Source organism: Polypterus senegalus, chromosome 1 (genome assembly GCF_016835505.1).
Source record: "Polypterus senegalus isolate Bchr_013 chromosome 1, ASM1683550v1, whole genome shotgun sequence".
Lineage (NCBI taxonomy): Eukaryota > Metazoa > Chordata > Cladistia > Polypteriformes > Polypteridae > Polypterus > Polypterus senegalus.
Window position 1 is genome coordinate 280,789,383 of NC_053154.1, and position 15,299 is coordinate 280,804,681.

The window sequence follows — 15,299 nt, forward strand, 5'->3', positions numbered from 1 at the left end:
ATCAACAATGAAGAAGGAAACACAGAGGAATGGAGAGGCATTTGGATTTGATCTCCATTTTATGCTGTTCCCCTGTATATTTGATTATACACACAGTTGGCTTCACACTTGTTTACTCTGCTTTGACTTTTAGAAAAATCTTGAAATAAAACATTTGCCCGATAGTGTAATAATGCAATACATCAAGTTACGAGATATCTCTGAAATCCGTTCCACTAAACTTAATGTTAGTTTAAACACTGCACAAGCCAAGTCCTGGGGATAAACACTGGCATTAGGACTCTGCTTGATGGGGAGATTGGTCTTGTTAGTGAAGAACTACATGAAGGAGATAATCTTTGTCGAATGTCTCTTAGTCACCCTGAATAGTCCCTTCACCTGTTAATTGCAGAAATATGGAAACCTATTTCTAAGTCTTACTCTGGATAAAAGGCACCAGCTAAACAATTAAACTATCACAGAGAGATGGTATTCCAGTATTTTGAACTTGAAGATCTTATTGCGGATTACTGACTCCATTTCCTCATGCAGAAAGGAACCTGCTGAGACAGCAGCCTTCTTGCCCCCTCTGAGAAACAAGAACAACAGTAAGACTACCTGCCCAAAACATTGAAAGTTGTTGATCATTACTTAAGTCATGTAGAACCTTGCAGGAAGCTGGAGTACATCATGAAACAACAATGGTATAGCAGGCATGAGGCCTGTAAGGGGCACTAGGTCATCAAGGGACACACTGAGACACAGCCATCTTTTTTCTGGCCCCACTTCATTTTGTTATGTGTTTTGAGAGCTGCAGCCAACCCAGATGCAATTGAACTAAAGGCACAAACCAACAATGAATAAAGCAAATTAGGCCAGTTTACGTTGGCAACCATCTTTGGACACTGGAGACGATCTGGACTTCTTTCAGGGAAGTAAATGTAACATGGATGGAATACACAAGATACATGAGGTAAGATGCATATCTGCTGCTCCTCCATATTGCCATTAACTTTGACCTTTTGATATACACTTCAGTTTTATGATGATTTGGACACTACAGGCAATTTAACCTTCAGTCTGCCTTTAGGCAGGCAATTTAACTTAAGCAAGCATGGACACAGCTAACAGTGAAAATTGGTTGCCTTCATAATTAAACAGAAATTAAAGGTATTGCAATGTTTCCAAGGTGCTGTTTTGAACCACACTTGGTAAGCTGTTCCATTTTACATACTATAGTTCGTTTTACAAAGAGATTTTTCTCAATGTGTCTGTGAAATGTAACCTTAGCAAACATCCATATGCACCCTATTTTGTTTTTGAACAGTTCATTTAAGAATAACAGCATCCACTAATGATACCTGTCATATAATCTCTTAAAATGTTTGTTTTTAACAGAAATGTTTCTGTTCCTACAATTGTTCTTTACTGTTCATGCCATGCAATGCAACCTGACATGCATTCTACATAACATAGTATGTAACACTGCAAGCCTTTTTGATTTCTTCTGTGTACAAATAATTATTGAGTTTCAAATATGGTTTCAAGTCTGTCAATGTGCACAAAGAACATTAACAAGAAGTGAAAAAAAGCTAGAACCATCAATTAAGTGCAACAATAGGGGGACTGCATTACCACCTATTACAGCATGACATTCTTGAAAAGGTTTGCACAAGGCGAGTGCCTAAACAACTGACAGAGCAGCATAGGAACATTTTGAATAAAATAGAAAGGAGGACGGTCAGAGAGTGTTCTTTTGTTGGCTGACAATATTTACTTACACATGATTGCCCAAAACATACACATCATTCAGATAATTTTAATGTCAACACATAGCACCTTAGCACCTTCTAATTTTTATCTATTTTGATCCCTCCAGGTTACAAGACATTGCACTCAACTGCAAAATGTTTTCTTCCCGAATGTATTCAAAACCTTGTGGACTGCTGGCATAAGTGTACTGAGAAGTAGAGAGACTATATTGAGAATTAATGGATTTAAAATATCTTAAGGATAAACAGAATATATTTCTAAATAAAAAGTGGGCAAAGTTTTCAAGACCTAGACGACGTTCATTACCCAAAATTATCAACTTGGAAACCCCAATACACAGGCAAGAATTGTAGTTTATAAATGAACTCGCTGATATTTTTCAATATTCCAAAGTCCCAGTGCAGATGGAAGCCCTAACATAATATTTTGGAATAATGAAACAGAACTAGGAATATAGGGGCCATTGAACTGTTAGTTTCAAGAAATCTTAACTAGTTTTGCAATGTTTTTCAAGTGAACTGACAAAATTTATAATGCTTGCCTTTAATTTTAAAATGTTAAATGGGTACATGACAAGTTCTTAAAAATAAACTGGGATGAACTGTTAGATGCAGACACAGTTAAAGAGCAGTGGTATAGATTTAAATGTACATAACATTCTTAAACCCTCTTAGTCCAAATCTGAAGCAACTGAAAGACAAGTAAGATCTCCTCAGTTGATGAGTGAGGTAGGAAAAAGAAAAAGCAGAGCTCTATAACAAAGAAGATGAAAAAAAGAGTTTAATTTAAAATGGCACACCCTGGCTCCCCCACCACCCTACACATTTTTACTCTTATCATTTTGAAAAGCTTTTTGGGTACATCAATCCAGACAATTTCTCATCTTATCTTGTTCTAAAACATAATTAATCTAATTTAATTTTGCAGGGGCCTATTCAAGCAGCAGTGGGTTCAATACAGGACCCTCTCATACATTTATACTGGGGACAATTTGGAAAAACTAATTTAAGTTCACATGCACATTTTGTGAAATGTGGAAGGAAAAATTGGAAGAAAATACAGATGAAAGAATGTGCAAAACACACAGACGCAGGACTGAACCTCCTGAATCCAGTACAGACTTGAGGGACACCAGTGCCTATCCGAGTAGCATGAAAAGTGGGGCAGCATGCACCCACTGGACCAGACACCAGATTACTGTAAGGCAGGGTTTGGGACAGATTTAAAAAAAAAAAAACTACAGTATAAAAACTAGTGGGCTGTTTTGTAAGGTCTGAAATTATAAATATTTTAATGAATCACTAAATCAGATCTTACTTGAAATTTCCTTTAAAATCTGCTGTTAAAAGGAAGCTCCCTCTTTAACTTGACATTACCTTCACTGTCAACATAACATGTGTGTGACTCTTGAGCACTTCTACTGCCTGACTGTGGCTGATATCCTCAAAGCTGACGCCATTGGCTGCCAACACCTGGTCTCCAACTTTTATTCCATTCTGATCCGCCAGGCCTCCAGGGTCCACTCTAAAAAATAAAAATCCAACACATGTGACTTCAGTCCTCATATCTTGAAAATATTTCACTTTTTTCAATACCCAACAAGCTAAGAGTCTCACCTCTCCCATATAGAATAGTTATTGATGAACTGAGGGAAAGCACAGTTGCAGAGTGATTTTTTTGGCTGGCTCATTGTGCATGTGACCCTGATATTTGCTTGTGCTTCCACAGTCCAAAGGTACACTCCTAGTTCACTTGGAACATTAAAATGTGCTCAGTAAAGGTGTGGCTGTATTCATGTGATGGACCAACATTTCAGGATGGGCATGTCAATTAGGTAAGCACTTCTTATTTATCTTTGGGGTATGTTTATAAGGGGCAATTGACTGTCCTTGGGCCTCAAATGCTGTCATGGACTTAAGACACTGCATTTTTTTTTCAGCTGCAGTTGCACTCTTTTGTCTGTTGTTAAGAGAAAAAGCTCTCAGATTCTGTCTTCTCTCTCTGTCAAATAAAACTCTGCTCATCATATTATCTGAGGTCACCATAATAAGTGATTAAGCCCTGTACTGGACTGGCATTCTGGTTTGGGTGTTTCTCAACCTGACCCCCAATAACACCAAGATAGACTCATGCCCCCAAATTGTATTAGGCTGCTTTGAGAATATATGAATGTATATAAAATAAGCAATATACAGCAAATGTATGTGCTTTTTTGATTAACATACCCAGTAGTTCTTATCCTTTCTCACAGCTGTTTGAAACTCGTTTAAAATAAAATATTGGAACACAGTAACAACTTAAAGAAAAAAATTATGTTTTGATTGAATTTTCATGCTATGTTTTGTTTGTAGTGAAGACTGACAAAATTGTTTATTCTCATGTTTCCATTCAGAATGGAGATCATAAAAGTTTAAATAAAATGGGTTTGAATGGGAGCACGTGGAGGGGCAATACTTAACAGCAGGAAATATGAAAATGTCCATAAAAAAATAATTAAAATTTCAAGTTACTCATGTCAGTTAATCTAAAAATGAGTTTAACACTCATATGTTCAATGTCCAAAATGCCTGTATTTTATGCTAAAACATCGTTAAATATTTCAGAGTACTATGTGAACAGGATGTGTGATCAAACAGGGCTGAGCTTCTGAATTGGCAATCTGCCTCTCCCCCTTACTCCTTAGTCAATATTCCTATATTCAGTTTAAACTCCCATGAAGAGTTAACCTGGTCCTTTTACTCATGATTTCCTGTTACTTTCCTAAAATTTCCTTTTGTTTTTCAAGTATACAAGCTTAGTGTAATACTGTATACAACATATGTATGGTGCGACTCATGACATCATGGTAATCATATGTAAGATGGCCACTCATGTTGGGCAACCATCCAAATTTTGTGAAAACATGTAAAAGCTTTTGTAAGAGACTATACAAGTGCTTGAGAAAACCAGTAACTGTTTAGTGAAAACTGTCCTTGTTAAGCATTCTTATTTTGGTTTGATTTATAGCTAGTGATTTGGATTTGGTAATTATCTAAAAAAAATATTGTGGAATCTAGCCTTGCTTTTATTTAGGCAAAATAAATAAGTGCATACCTTGATAGATGTGAAAACAATCCAATGACATTCGGTGTTGGAAATGTTTGCCTTCTTTTTGCAAACACAGATGGACACGGCGCTTCATATTGGCAAAGGTATCTGCAAGCATTGTACGGGTGATGGCAGCAATCTCCTGTTCAATGTTTCGTTGTAATTGTTCCAGTGTACAAGACTTGTTCTTGTACACTTTTCATTTCAGTGCACACCAAAGCATGAAATCCAGAGGTGACAGGTCCGGGGAACAAGGCGGCTATAGTCCCTTTGAAATTACCTGAATGCCAAAATACAATTCAATTTGTGCCTTGCTGCGAGCAGACGTGTGACAGGTTGCCCTATCTTGCTGGAAATAACCTTCAATGACCTCCTGGTCATCCGTAAGTTTGTACATTTAATTCATTCATTTTCCACCACATAGTTCATACATCCCTTTCCCCATCACACTCGCCCACTCATATTGTAGGATCCCAAAGAATTCCCAGACATTCTTCCTCCCCTGGATCTTCCCTGGGGCCTCCTCCCAGTTGCCTGTGTCCATAAAAACCTCTGCAATGAGACATTTGGGAAACATTCAGAAGAAATTTGGTATCAGATGCCTGAACCAGCTCAACTGAATCCTCTCAATGTGGAATGTATGCTATTTCTAGGGGAAAGCCCAGCCACCTTGTGAAGAAGGCTCATTTTGGCCACTTGTTCCCATGATCTCATTCCTTTGGTCATTACCCAAAGCTTACGACCATAGGTGAGGGTAGGGGCATAGATCAACTGCTAAATCGAGAGCTTTGTCTTATGACTCTGCTCCTTCTTCAGAACTACTGATCAGTATAGCGACCTCATAACTAAACTAGCTGTCCCCATTTGCTTGTCAATCTCACCATCAGTTTTCCCCTCACTTTTGTACAGGACCCTAAAGTTCTTAAACTCCTCCACTTGAGCCAGATATTCCCCCTTCCCACTCAGGGAGGATAGTCCACCTTTCTTTTTTTACTGAGGACTGTGATCTCTGATTTGGAGGCGCTGATTCTCATCCCTGCCTCTTCACACTGTTGCCAAGAGTCCCTATATGTGCTGAAGCTCACAGCCAGATGAAGTCAGCAGGAACACATTGCCTGCAAAAGGGAGTTATGAAACTCTAAAGCCACCAATCTGGACACTCTCCACTTCCTGGCTGGGCCTGTCCATTAAAGTCACAAACAGGATAGGAGACAAAGCACAACCCTGTTGGAGTCCCGCACCCTCTGGGAACGGTGCTCATTTGTTTCCGAGTATGCAGACACAGTTCTCACTGTGATTATACAGGGACTGAATAGCCTCATACTTTCCACTGCCTTATTACATCCTCATTCCAGGTCAGCACTTCTTCATCGTTGCTGAGATAGCCCGGGTGAAGCACGGTCTTCCTCTTCTGAATCACTTAATGGTTTGCCAGAACTTCTTCAAGCAGCTTTCCATGGTCATCCCACACCCAGATTTATACTTCCCTGACCACCAAGGCCTGAGCCATTTTGGCCTGCTTCTGCTGCATCAGCAGTCTCCCTTACTAACCATACATGTAAGGTCTCCTTCTTCAGCCTCATAGTATCCTTCACTTCTGGTATCTACCATTCAGTCCTTGATTTGCCAACTCAAGAGGCACCAATGACCTTCATGCCGCAGCTTTTGACACCCAATTCCAAAATGGAGATTTTGAACATGGCCCATTTGCACTATATATCCCCAGCCTCCCCCATATGCAGGAAAAGCTCTTTCAGAGGTGGAAGTTGAAAGTCTTCTGGTCAGGGGCCTTTCCAAAAATGTTCCCAGTCAACCCTTACTACTCATTTGGATTTACCAGGTCTGTCCAGGTGCCTTCTCTACCATCTGACCCAACTCACAACCAGATGGTAATCAGGTGACAGCTCAGTACTTCTTTTCACTCGAGTGTCCTGAACATACGGCCATAAATCGAATGATGTGATATTATAAAATCAGTCATAGTTGTTTCGCCTAAGGTGCTCTGGTACTAAGCACATTTATGAACCACCTTATGTTCAAACATGGTGTTTGTTATGGACAAACCATGCCTAGCACAGATATCCAATAACAAAGTACCACCTGGGTTTAGATCAGGGAGGCCATTCTTCCCAATCACACCTGTCTAGGTGTCTCCATTAACTCCAAGAAGGCCTGATACTCCTAACTGATATTTGGTAGTCAGAGTGCTCCCCTCAGTGACCTTCAGCCCCACAAAGGCAACCCTCTTGATCTACAGGACAAAATTCCAACATGGCATCAATCAGACAAAAGACTCAATAAGCAACCCTCTCACCACGACACCTTCCCCCTGGGCAATGCCAGAGTAAAGGAGAGCCCAGCCTCTTTCAATGAATTCGGTTCCAAAACCAAGCGAGTGGGTGGACACAAGCCCAACTGTATCTAGTTGGTAGCTTTCCGCCTCACCCACAAACTCCGGCTCCTTACCCCCAAAAAAGTTGACATTCCATGTCCCAAGAGTCAGTTTGTGTGGGTTCCAGTCCACCATGGCCTCTGTCTCTGACTGCCACCCAGGTGCCTATTCCTACTGAAAGTGGTGGGCCCACAGGAGGGCACTTCCACATTATGATTTCAAGCTGTGCCTGAACACAACCCATGGTAACCCCATACTGGCTAGGGGTACTCTTTTTAAATTTATGGGTTTACTTTATTAGGGGCTTTGAATCGCTCTTCTTGTCTGACCCTTCACCTGGTTCCCAGGGTCACAGGAGAACTCAAACTTATCCAACACAATAAGGTAGGAATTTCTGGAGAGGTTAATAGCCTTCTGTTTAAATACAAATATCTATCCATTCATCAATTGATGAAATTTTCTTTCCACAAAATGAGTTTGCTTTTGTAATAAAGCTTGGAACTAAACAGGCAAGCAGTGAGTGTGATCATGTTGAAATGTCAGAGTACAAACAGGACTGCAACAGAATTCAAAATTTTGTCTAATATGGGACCACAGACTTACATTTAAGAGACAGATCAGACGTTTCTGCCCACAGAGTGCAGAAAAAATATGTAAATATTTTCTGAGACTGACAATAATGAGACACAATATTTAAAAATGAGTTTGTAAAAGTCTTATTGATCAAACTTGGTCTTGTTAATAGGATATTACTTGTGGCCTATTAATGAGATTAGTGGAAACAATAGTTAAGGAAAAGGTCTTATTTACTTAATTAAAACTGAAGTAAAATAATACAAAAACAGTGCATGTACAAGTTAACCATTTTAAAGTGTCCTAAAAGATTTACACAAAAACTGCACTAAGACCAACAAAACTATTAAAATGAGAGCATTTTAAACAGACACTTACCCTTAATAAACTGTTTTGCTGTAAGGTGAATTGTACAGCATATACAGCAAGAACAAAAATCTAACATACTATATTATAGTGTAAAAATCCAAAGCTTTGTGCAATACATGACAGAACTTGTTTACAGATGCTATAGTTTTTTCTTCCTGTGCAGTATTTGACAAAGATACCAACAAACTCAAACCTATAACATTTTTAAACACATTACTAACTTCAAGTTCTGTCCAATATGGCAGAAAGATACCAGAAAAAAAAAATTGTAAAATTCTACTGAGGAAACAAAGTTATGTGACAGAAACACCAGTCTGTCCACAGCTTTTGACTTCAGAGCAGCATGGCTACACGTTACAACATTTCCTCTGGTGCTGAAAGCCTTCTCAGAAGGGCTGTTTGATGCAGACATGCACAGGTACTTTTCTGTAAGTTTCCCCAATTTGGGGAAATGTGCTTCTTGTGTTTTCCACCACCCGTTTCTTTACATCATTGTCCACCTCTGGTATTATCAAGTAGCTCTTGATCTTTTTTTTTAGTGGCAGTGTGTAAAGACTCGCCTTCTCTGAATTCCTGGTTTGTTTGTTTTTTTTTTAAATATCTGCCTAAAGACTTTTACTTTTTTGCTCCCTTCCTTGTGTTATAACTTGCTCCGACTTCTGCAGCCATAGAGTGAGCTGAAGAAGTTGTGAAGCCTGGGTTAGGGCTGTCTTCCTGTATCACCACAGCCATGAGTCCTGTCGTAGTTGTTGCTGAAGAAAAAGGCTTTGATCCGGTCATCATTTCTGTAGCTGTTTTTGTTTAAATGAACCGTTTAATGTGTCGTTACATCATTATAGTTTGTGAGCTTTGAACCAAGTTAACACCTAAGTGTTAAACAGAAGACAGCAGAAGGAAAACCGTTTTAAAATGCATAATAACTTAATATTTTCAGCTTACATAGCATTTTATCAACCGGTCATTCTGGGAGGAAAACAAAGAAGTGCTTTGTGAGATCAAGTAAATTTCCCCGCAGCAGCAAACATGATAGGATGGGTAGACAAACTCTGAGCTGCCCACAACCAACTATGCAAATGCAGATAACATTACATGGGTGGATGTCTGAAATACTAACCACACCTGTGTATGTGCAAGCCCCTTTCAGCTCTGCACTTTCCTCTCCTGAACTACGTCTCCACCCTTTCCCACAGCAAGGACCTTCTCCACCGATGTGCTCTCTTTGAGCATGGGCAGCAGTCTGTTCTGTTAGGTTACACGAGACAGTGAATCTATGGACTCTCCAGGCGTGTTTTTGATTGTTTTTGGGAAGTGAATGACATACTCAATGTCAGCTCGCACATTGTTAAAACAACAATCAAGATATTATCATAGGCAAATACATACTGCACACTCCTATCTTGGATTTGGATGAAATAAGTGTTCCCCATAAATATGTTATTCTAATTTCTATTTGCATATGTTGGGATTTAATGAGACCTCAACACCAAAAATAATGTGATTTCTACAATATGTGAAAATATTACTAATACATCCTTTCAGGCATCAAAGTTTTGTTTAATGAAGATAAGTTAGAGCCAGTGTTAAAAATAAAAAATTAAAACATTACGGCCTAACACCATTTGGGCATAGCTTGAAATAACAGTGTTATTATAGCACAAGGGACAAGCAGAATGATTTGCAAATAGTGTAGAATATCATGCAACTTACTTAGAGATATAAATACCCAATCCAAACTCTTTCCCTCCTCGGATATTAAATCCTAAGCAGTAATCATCTGATGTTGTATAAAGGTGAACTATTCTCTTCTCCCCACTTTCAGAACTGTTGTCATATGCCAAGCGTCCTTTTTCCTCCACAATTAGCCGCTTCTGAACCAGATCTACCCTAGACAAAGAAAGACAAACCAATTCATAAATCTGGTTAAGAGAACATCCTTTCCCTATTAATATAACTGTGACAACTCTTTTGAGGCCTCCATCGTTACATGGCCTCTATGTCATGTTTCAGCCAGCATTTTCCCCCTAGCTAGCTCATTTACTAAAATCTTGCCCACTTGAGATATAGGCTAGAAGAGTGGCTACATTACTGGAAATGACAACGTTTGTGACCTTCAGAGACCAAACATTTGTGATCTTAAGTGGGACATTAAAATTAGAGGTGCTGTAACTGTACAATATGAAAATAAACAGTACTATGGACTTAGTTTTTTTACATAAAGTTGTTATAGATAAGGATAGTGTACCAACAGGGGCATAAAATGGGAACACTTGTCTTAGGCTCTGGACTTGCAAGGGGTGCAGGACTACCTGTGCAGAAGTTTGTTGTTTATGCAATGGCACAACCAGTAAAAATATTAGCAAATCCGACAATGACAACTGTATTTGGCTACAGAAGACAGCAAATGTATAGTGACTTGAAAAGAGTGGGCCATCATTGAAATTGGACCCCTATTTCTAGTGTCCAACTGCCCACAATATAAAGTGGCCTCCCATCTTAAGCAGAATTCACTTACTCCACAGGGGCAGACCACTGAAATCCCGAATGAGGTATATTACCTGCATTGTGAGGGGGTGTCAGTTACAGCACTAGGGCCATATGGTGCGATTCCCCGAGGGTGAACCAGCTCACAGGATCTTCGTTGCCGAGGACCTGAGTAGCTTGACAAGGCCAAAGGGACGTCCACCTAACACCTCGTCATGTGGTGAGTGAGGCAAAGCACTGTACTAGTGCATGCTCCCCAACTTGACCTGACTAGAGTTTGAAATCTATGAGAAATTACTTACTTACTAATGGGTATGTTCACCTTAAGTGAATTTTGTCACAGTCATTAATGACAATGAAAACTATAAGACTTCAGAAGTGGATTCTGTAAAACTTTTACAGTAAAAATTGTGCAGTACAATTTACTAGATTTCTTTTACATTATGTTAAAAATATTTTGCTGAATTTTGTTTATACAAGCTGCTAAACTTTTGCGTTTGGTTTGAAACATTATTATATATAAAAAAAAAAAAGCAGTCTGGCAATGTTTTGCATTTGGATTAAAATGTAATAAAATGCACATTGATAATGTATAGTTTAGTCCTTGGAGCCCCTGGATAAAAATATCAGATATATACACTGTTCAAAAGAATTAGGGGAACAATTAATCATCACAGTCTACCAAAAAGTCAGTTCAACTTCAGAGATATCAATCTGTCCAGTTAGGAAGCATACGCAATTGTGAATCAGCTTCACCTGCTTTGGTGCAAATGAAAATGACAACAGGTGCACTAGAGAGGCAGCAGCAAGACAACCCCCAAAAAGGGAATGGTTTTGCAGGTGATGGTGACAGACAATTGCTACCTTCTTATCCTTCCTTCATTATCCCTCTCTAGTTTTGTGTTTTGTTAGTGTCCTTGTCACTACTGATAGCATGAGGCAGTATCTGCAGCCGATTCAGGTTGCACAGGTAGTCCAGCTGCTCCAGGATGGCATATCCATAAATGCACATAGAAGGTTTGTGGTGTATCCCAGCACAGTCTCAACAGCATGGAGTAGATACCAAGAGACAGGCCATTACACAAGGAGAGCAGGACAGGGCCATAGAAGGGCAACAACCCAGGAGTAGGACTGGTATGTGCTCCTTTGTGTGAGGAGGAACAGGAGGAGCACTGCCAGAGACCTATAAAATGACCTCCAGCTGGCTACTGGTCGGCATGTTTGTTTCAGTAACAGATTCCATGAGGATGCCATGAGGGCCCGATGTCCTCTAGTGGGACCTATGCTCAAAGGTCATCACCATGGAGCTCGATTGGCATTCATTAGAGAATACAAAAAATGGCAGCTCAACCATTGCCACCCCATTTTCTTTACAGGTAAGAGCTGGATCACACTAAGCACATGTGACAGATATGAAAGAGTCTGGAGACACTGTGGTGAAAGTTATGCAGCCTGCAACATTATCCAGCATGACCGGTTTGCTGGTGGGTCAGTGATGGTCTGGGAAGGCATATACTTGGAAGACCACACAGACCTCCACATGCTAGGCAATGGTACCCTGATTGCTGTAAGATAACCAGGATGAAATCCTCAGAGACAATGTCAGACCTTACGCTGATGCAATGGACCCTGGCTTCATCCAGGTGCAGGACAATACCTGGCTTCACGCAGACAGAGTGCTTTGGCGGTTCCTGAATGATGAAGGTTTTGATGCTATTCACTGGCCCACACATTTCTTCAGACCTGAATCCAACTGAGAACCTCTGGAACATTACATATCGGTGCATCCGATGCCACCAAGAAGCACCACAGACTGTCCAGGAGCTCACTGATGCTCTGATCCAGCTCTGGGAAGAGATTCTCCAGGACACCGTTAACTGCCATCAGAATCAGGCATGTGAGGGCCATTAACACTACTGAGTCACATTATGAGTTGCCATGATGAAACTCACCCTGGTCATTATTTTTGATATGTATGCTGGCATTAAATTAATTAACCCTTAGGAGAAGTTTATACATTTGTTGAGTGAGATCACATAAACCACTGAAATACACTGTATGCACCCATTCTGCCTATTTCTTGCAGATACCTCTTTGCTAAAGATATAAAAAGAGGCAAAAGAAAATACATTTATTTTGTTTGACACTGATTCTGACTAAAATTGTGTTTGTTTCAAAATGAATTCGCTTTTTTGTTTGTTTATTAGTATTGGAACCTAGGAGGTCTGAACTTGGACAGCGCTCCCAGTTTTGTTTTTGTACTCGTTCATCAGTATACAGTGGTGTGAAAAACTATTTGCTTCCTTCCTGATTTCTTATTCTTTTGCATGTTTGTCACACAAAATGTTTCTGATCATCAAACACATTTAACCATTAGTCAAATATAACACAAGTAAACACAAAATGCAGTTTTTAAATGATGGTTTTTATTATTTAGGGAGAAAAAAATCCAAACCTACATGGCCCTGTGTGAAAAAGTAATTGCCCCTTGTTAAAAATAACCTAACTGTGGTGTATCACACCTGAGTTCAATTTCCGTAGCCACCCCCAGGCCCGATTACTGCCACACCTGTTTCAATCAAGAAATCACTTAAATAGGAGCTGCCTGACACAGAGAAGTAGACCAAAAGCACCTCAAAAGCTAGACATCATGCCAAGATCCAAAGAAATTCAGGAACAAATGAGAACAGAAGTAATTGAGATCTATCAGTCTGGTAAAGGTTATAAAGCCATTTCTAAAGCTTTGGGACTCCAGCGAACCACAGTGAGAGCCATTATCCACAAATGGCAAAAACATGGAACAGTGGTGAACCTTCCCAGGAGTGGCCGGCCGACCAAAATTACCCCAAGAGCGCAGAGACGACTCATCCGAGAGGTCACAAAAGAACCCAGGACAATGTCTAAAGAACTGCAGGCCTCACTTGACCTTAATTAAGGACAGTGTTCACGACTCCACCATAAGAAAGAGACTAGGCAAAAATGGCCTGCATGGCAGATTTACAAGAAGCAAACCACTGTTAAGCAAAAAAAAATTAGGGCTTGTCTCAAATTTGCTAAGAAACATCACAATGATTGCCAAGACTTTTGGAAAAATACCTTGTGGACTGATGAGACAAAAGTTGAACTTTTTGGAAGGCAAATGTCCCGTTACATCTGGCGTAAAAGGAACACAGCATTTCAGAAAAAGAACATCATACCAACAGTAAAATATGGTGGTGGTAGTGTGATGGTCTGGGGTTGTTTTGCTGCTTCAGGACCGGGAAGGCTTGCTGTGATAGATGGAACCATGAATTCTACTGTCTACCAAAAATCCTGAAGGAGAATGTCCGGCCATCTGTTCGCCAACTCAAGCTGAAGCGATCTTGGGTGCTGCAACAGGACAATGACCCAAAACACACCAGCAAATCCACCTCTGAATGGCTGAAGAAAAACAAAATGAAGACTTTGGAGTGGCCTAGTCAAAGTCCTGACCTTAATCCAATTGAGATGCTATGGCAGGACCTTAAAAAGGCGGTTCATGCTAGAAAACCCTCAAAATAAAGCTGAATTAAAACAATTCTGCAAAGATGAGTGGGCCAAAATTCCTCCAGAGCGCTGTAAAAGACTCATTGCAAGTTATCGCAAACGCTTGATTGCAGTTATTGCTGCTAAGGGTGGCCCAACCAGTTATTAGGTTCAGGGGGCAATTACTTTTTCACACAGGGCCATGTAGGTTTGGATTTTTTCTCCTAAATAATAAAACCATCATTTAAAAACTGCATTTTGTGTTTACTTGTGTTATATTTGACTAATGGTTAAATGTGTTTGATGATCAGTGTTTGATGTGTTTTCTTTATTTTCATGACCATTTACAGCACTCCATCACTCTCCTTCTTGGTCAAATAGCCCTTACACAGCCTGGAGGTGTGTTTGAGGTCATTGTCCTGTTGAAAAATAAATGATCGTCCAACTAACCTGACTTCTGCACAACACAACTGCTGGTCCCAACCCCATTGATAAAGTAAGACATTCCACTAAATAACCCTGATAAGGCACACCTGTGAAGTGAAAACCATTTCAGGTGACTACCTGAGCAAAGGGTGGCTATTTTGAAGAAACTAGAATATAAAACATGTTTTCAGTTATTTCACCTTTTTTTGTTAAGTACATAACTCCACATTTGTTCATTCATAGTTTTGATGCCTTCAGTGAGAATCTACCAATGTAAATGGTCATGAAAATAAAGAAGACACATTGAATGAGGAGGTGTGTCCAAACTTTTGGCCTGTACTGTATACATATACACATATATATATATATATATATACATATATATACATATATATATATATATACATACATATATATACATATATATATATATACATACATACATATATACATACATACATACATATATATACATACATATATATACACATATACATATATATATATATGCACATATATATACACATATATATATACATATACATATATATACACATATATATACATATACATATATATATATATATATATATATATATATATATATATAATCTCAATCTGAGCAGAAGCTGTCTTTTTTTGGTCAAGCTGGCTGTTTCACACTGACTCTCAATGTTTTTTATTTGGCATCTTCACAATAGTGGAAATATACATC

The 15,299-nt window shown here is 39.3% G+C and overlaps 1 protein-coding gene across 1 annotated transcript in view; it reads right to left on the reverse strand.

Annotated features, from left to right (window-relative positions):
• Positions 1-15,299, reverse strand: part of LOC120542817 (PDZ domain-containing protein 7-like) — a 93,359-nt gene that overhangs the window by 57,930 nt on the left and 20,130 nt on the right. The window contains exons 6-7 of the mRNA XM_039775497.1: positions 9,881-10,057; positions 3,129-3,276 (exon numbers count right to left, since the gene is read on the reverse strand). Coding sequence (XP_039631431.1) covers positions 3,129-3,276; positions 9,881-10,057 — 325 coding nt within the window. The remainder of the gene's footprint in view (positions 1-3,128; positions 3,277-9,880; positions 10,058-15,299) is intronic.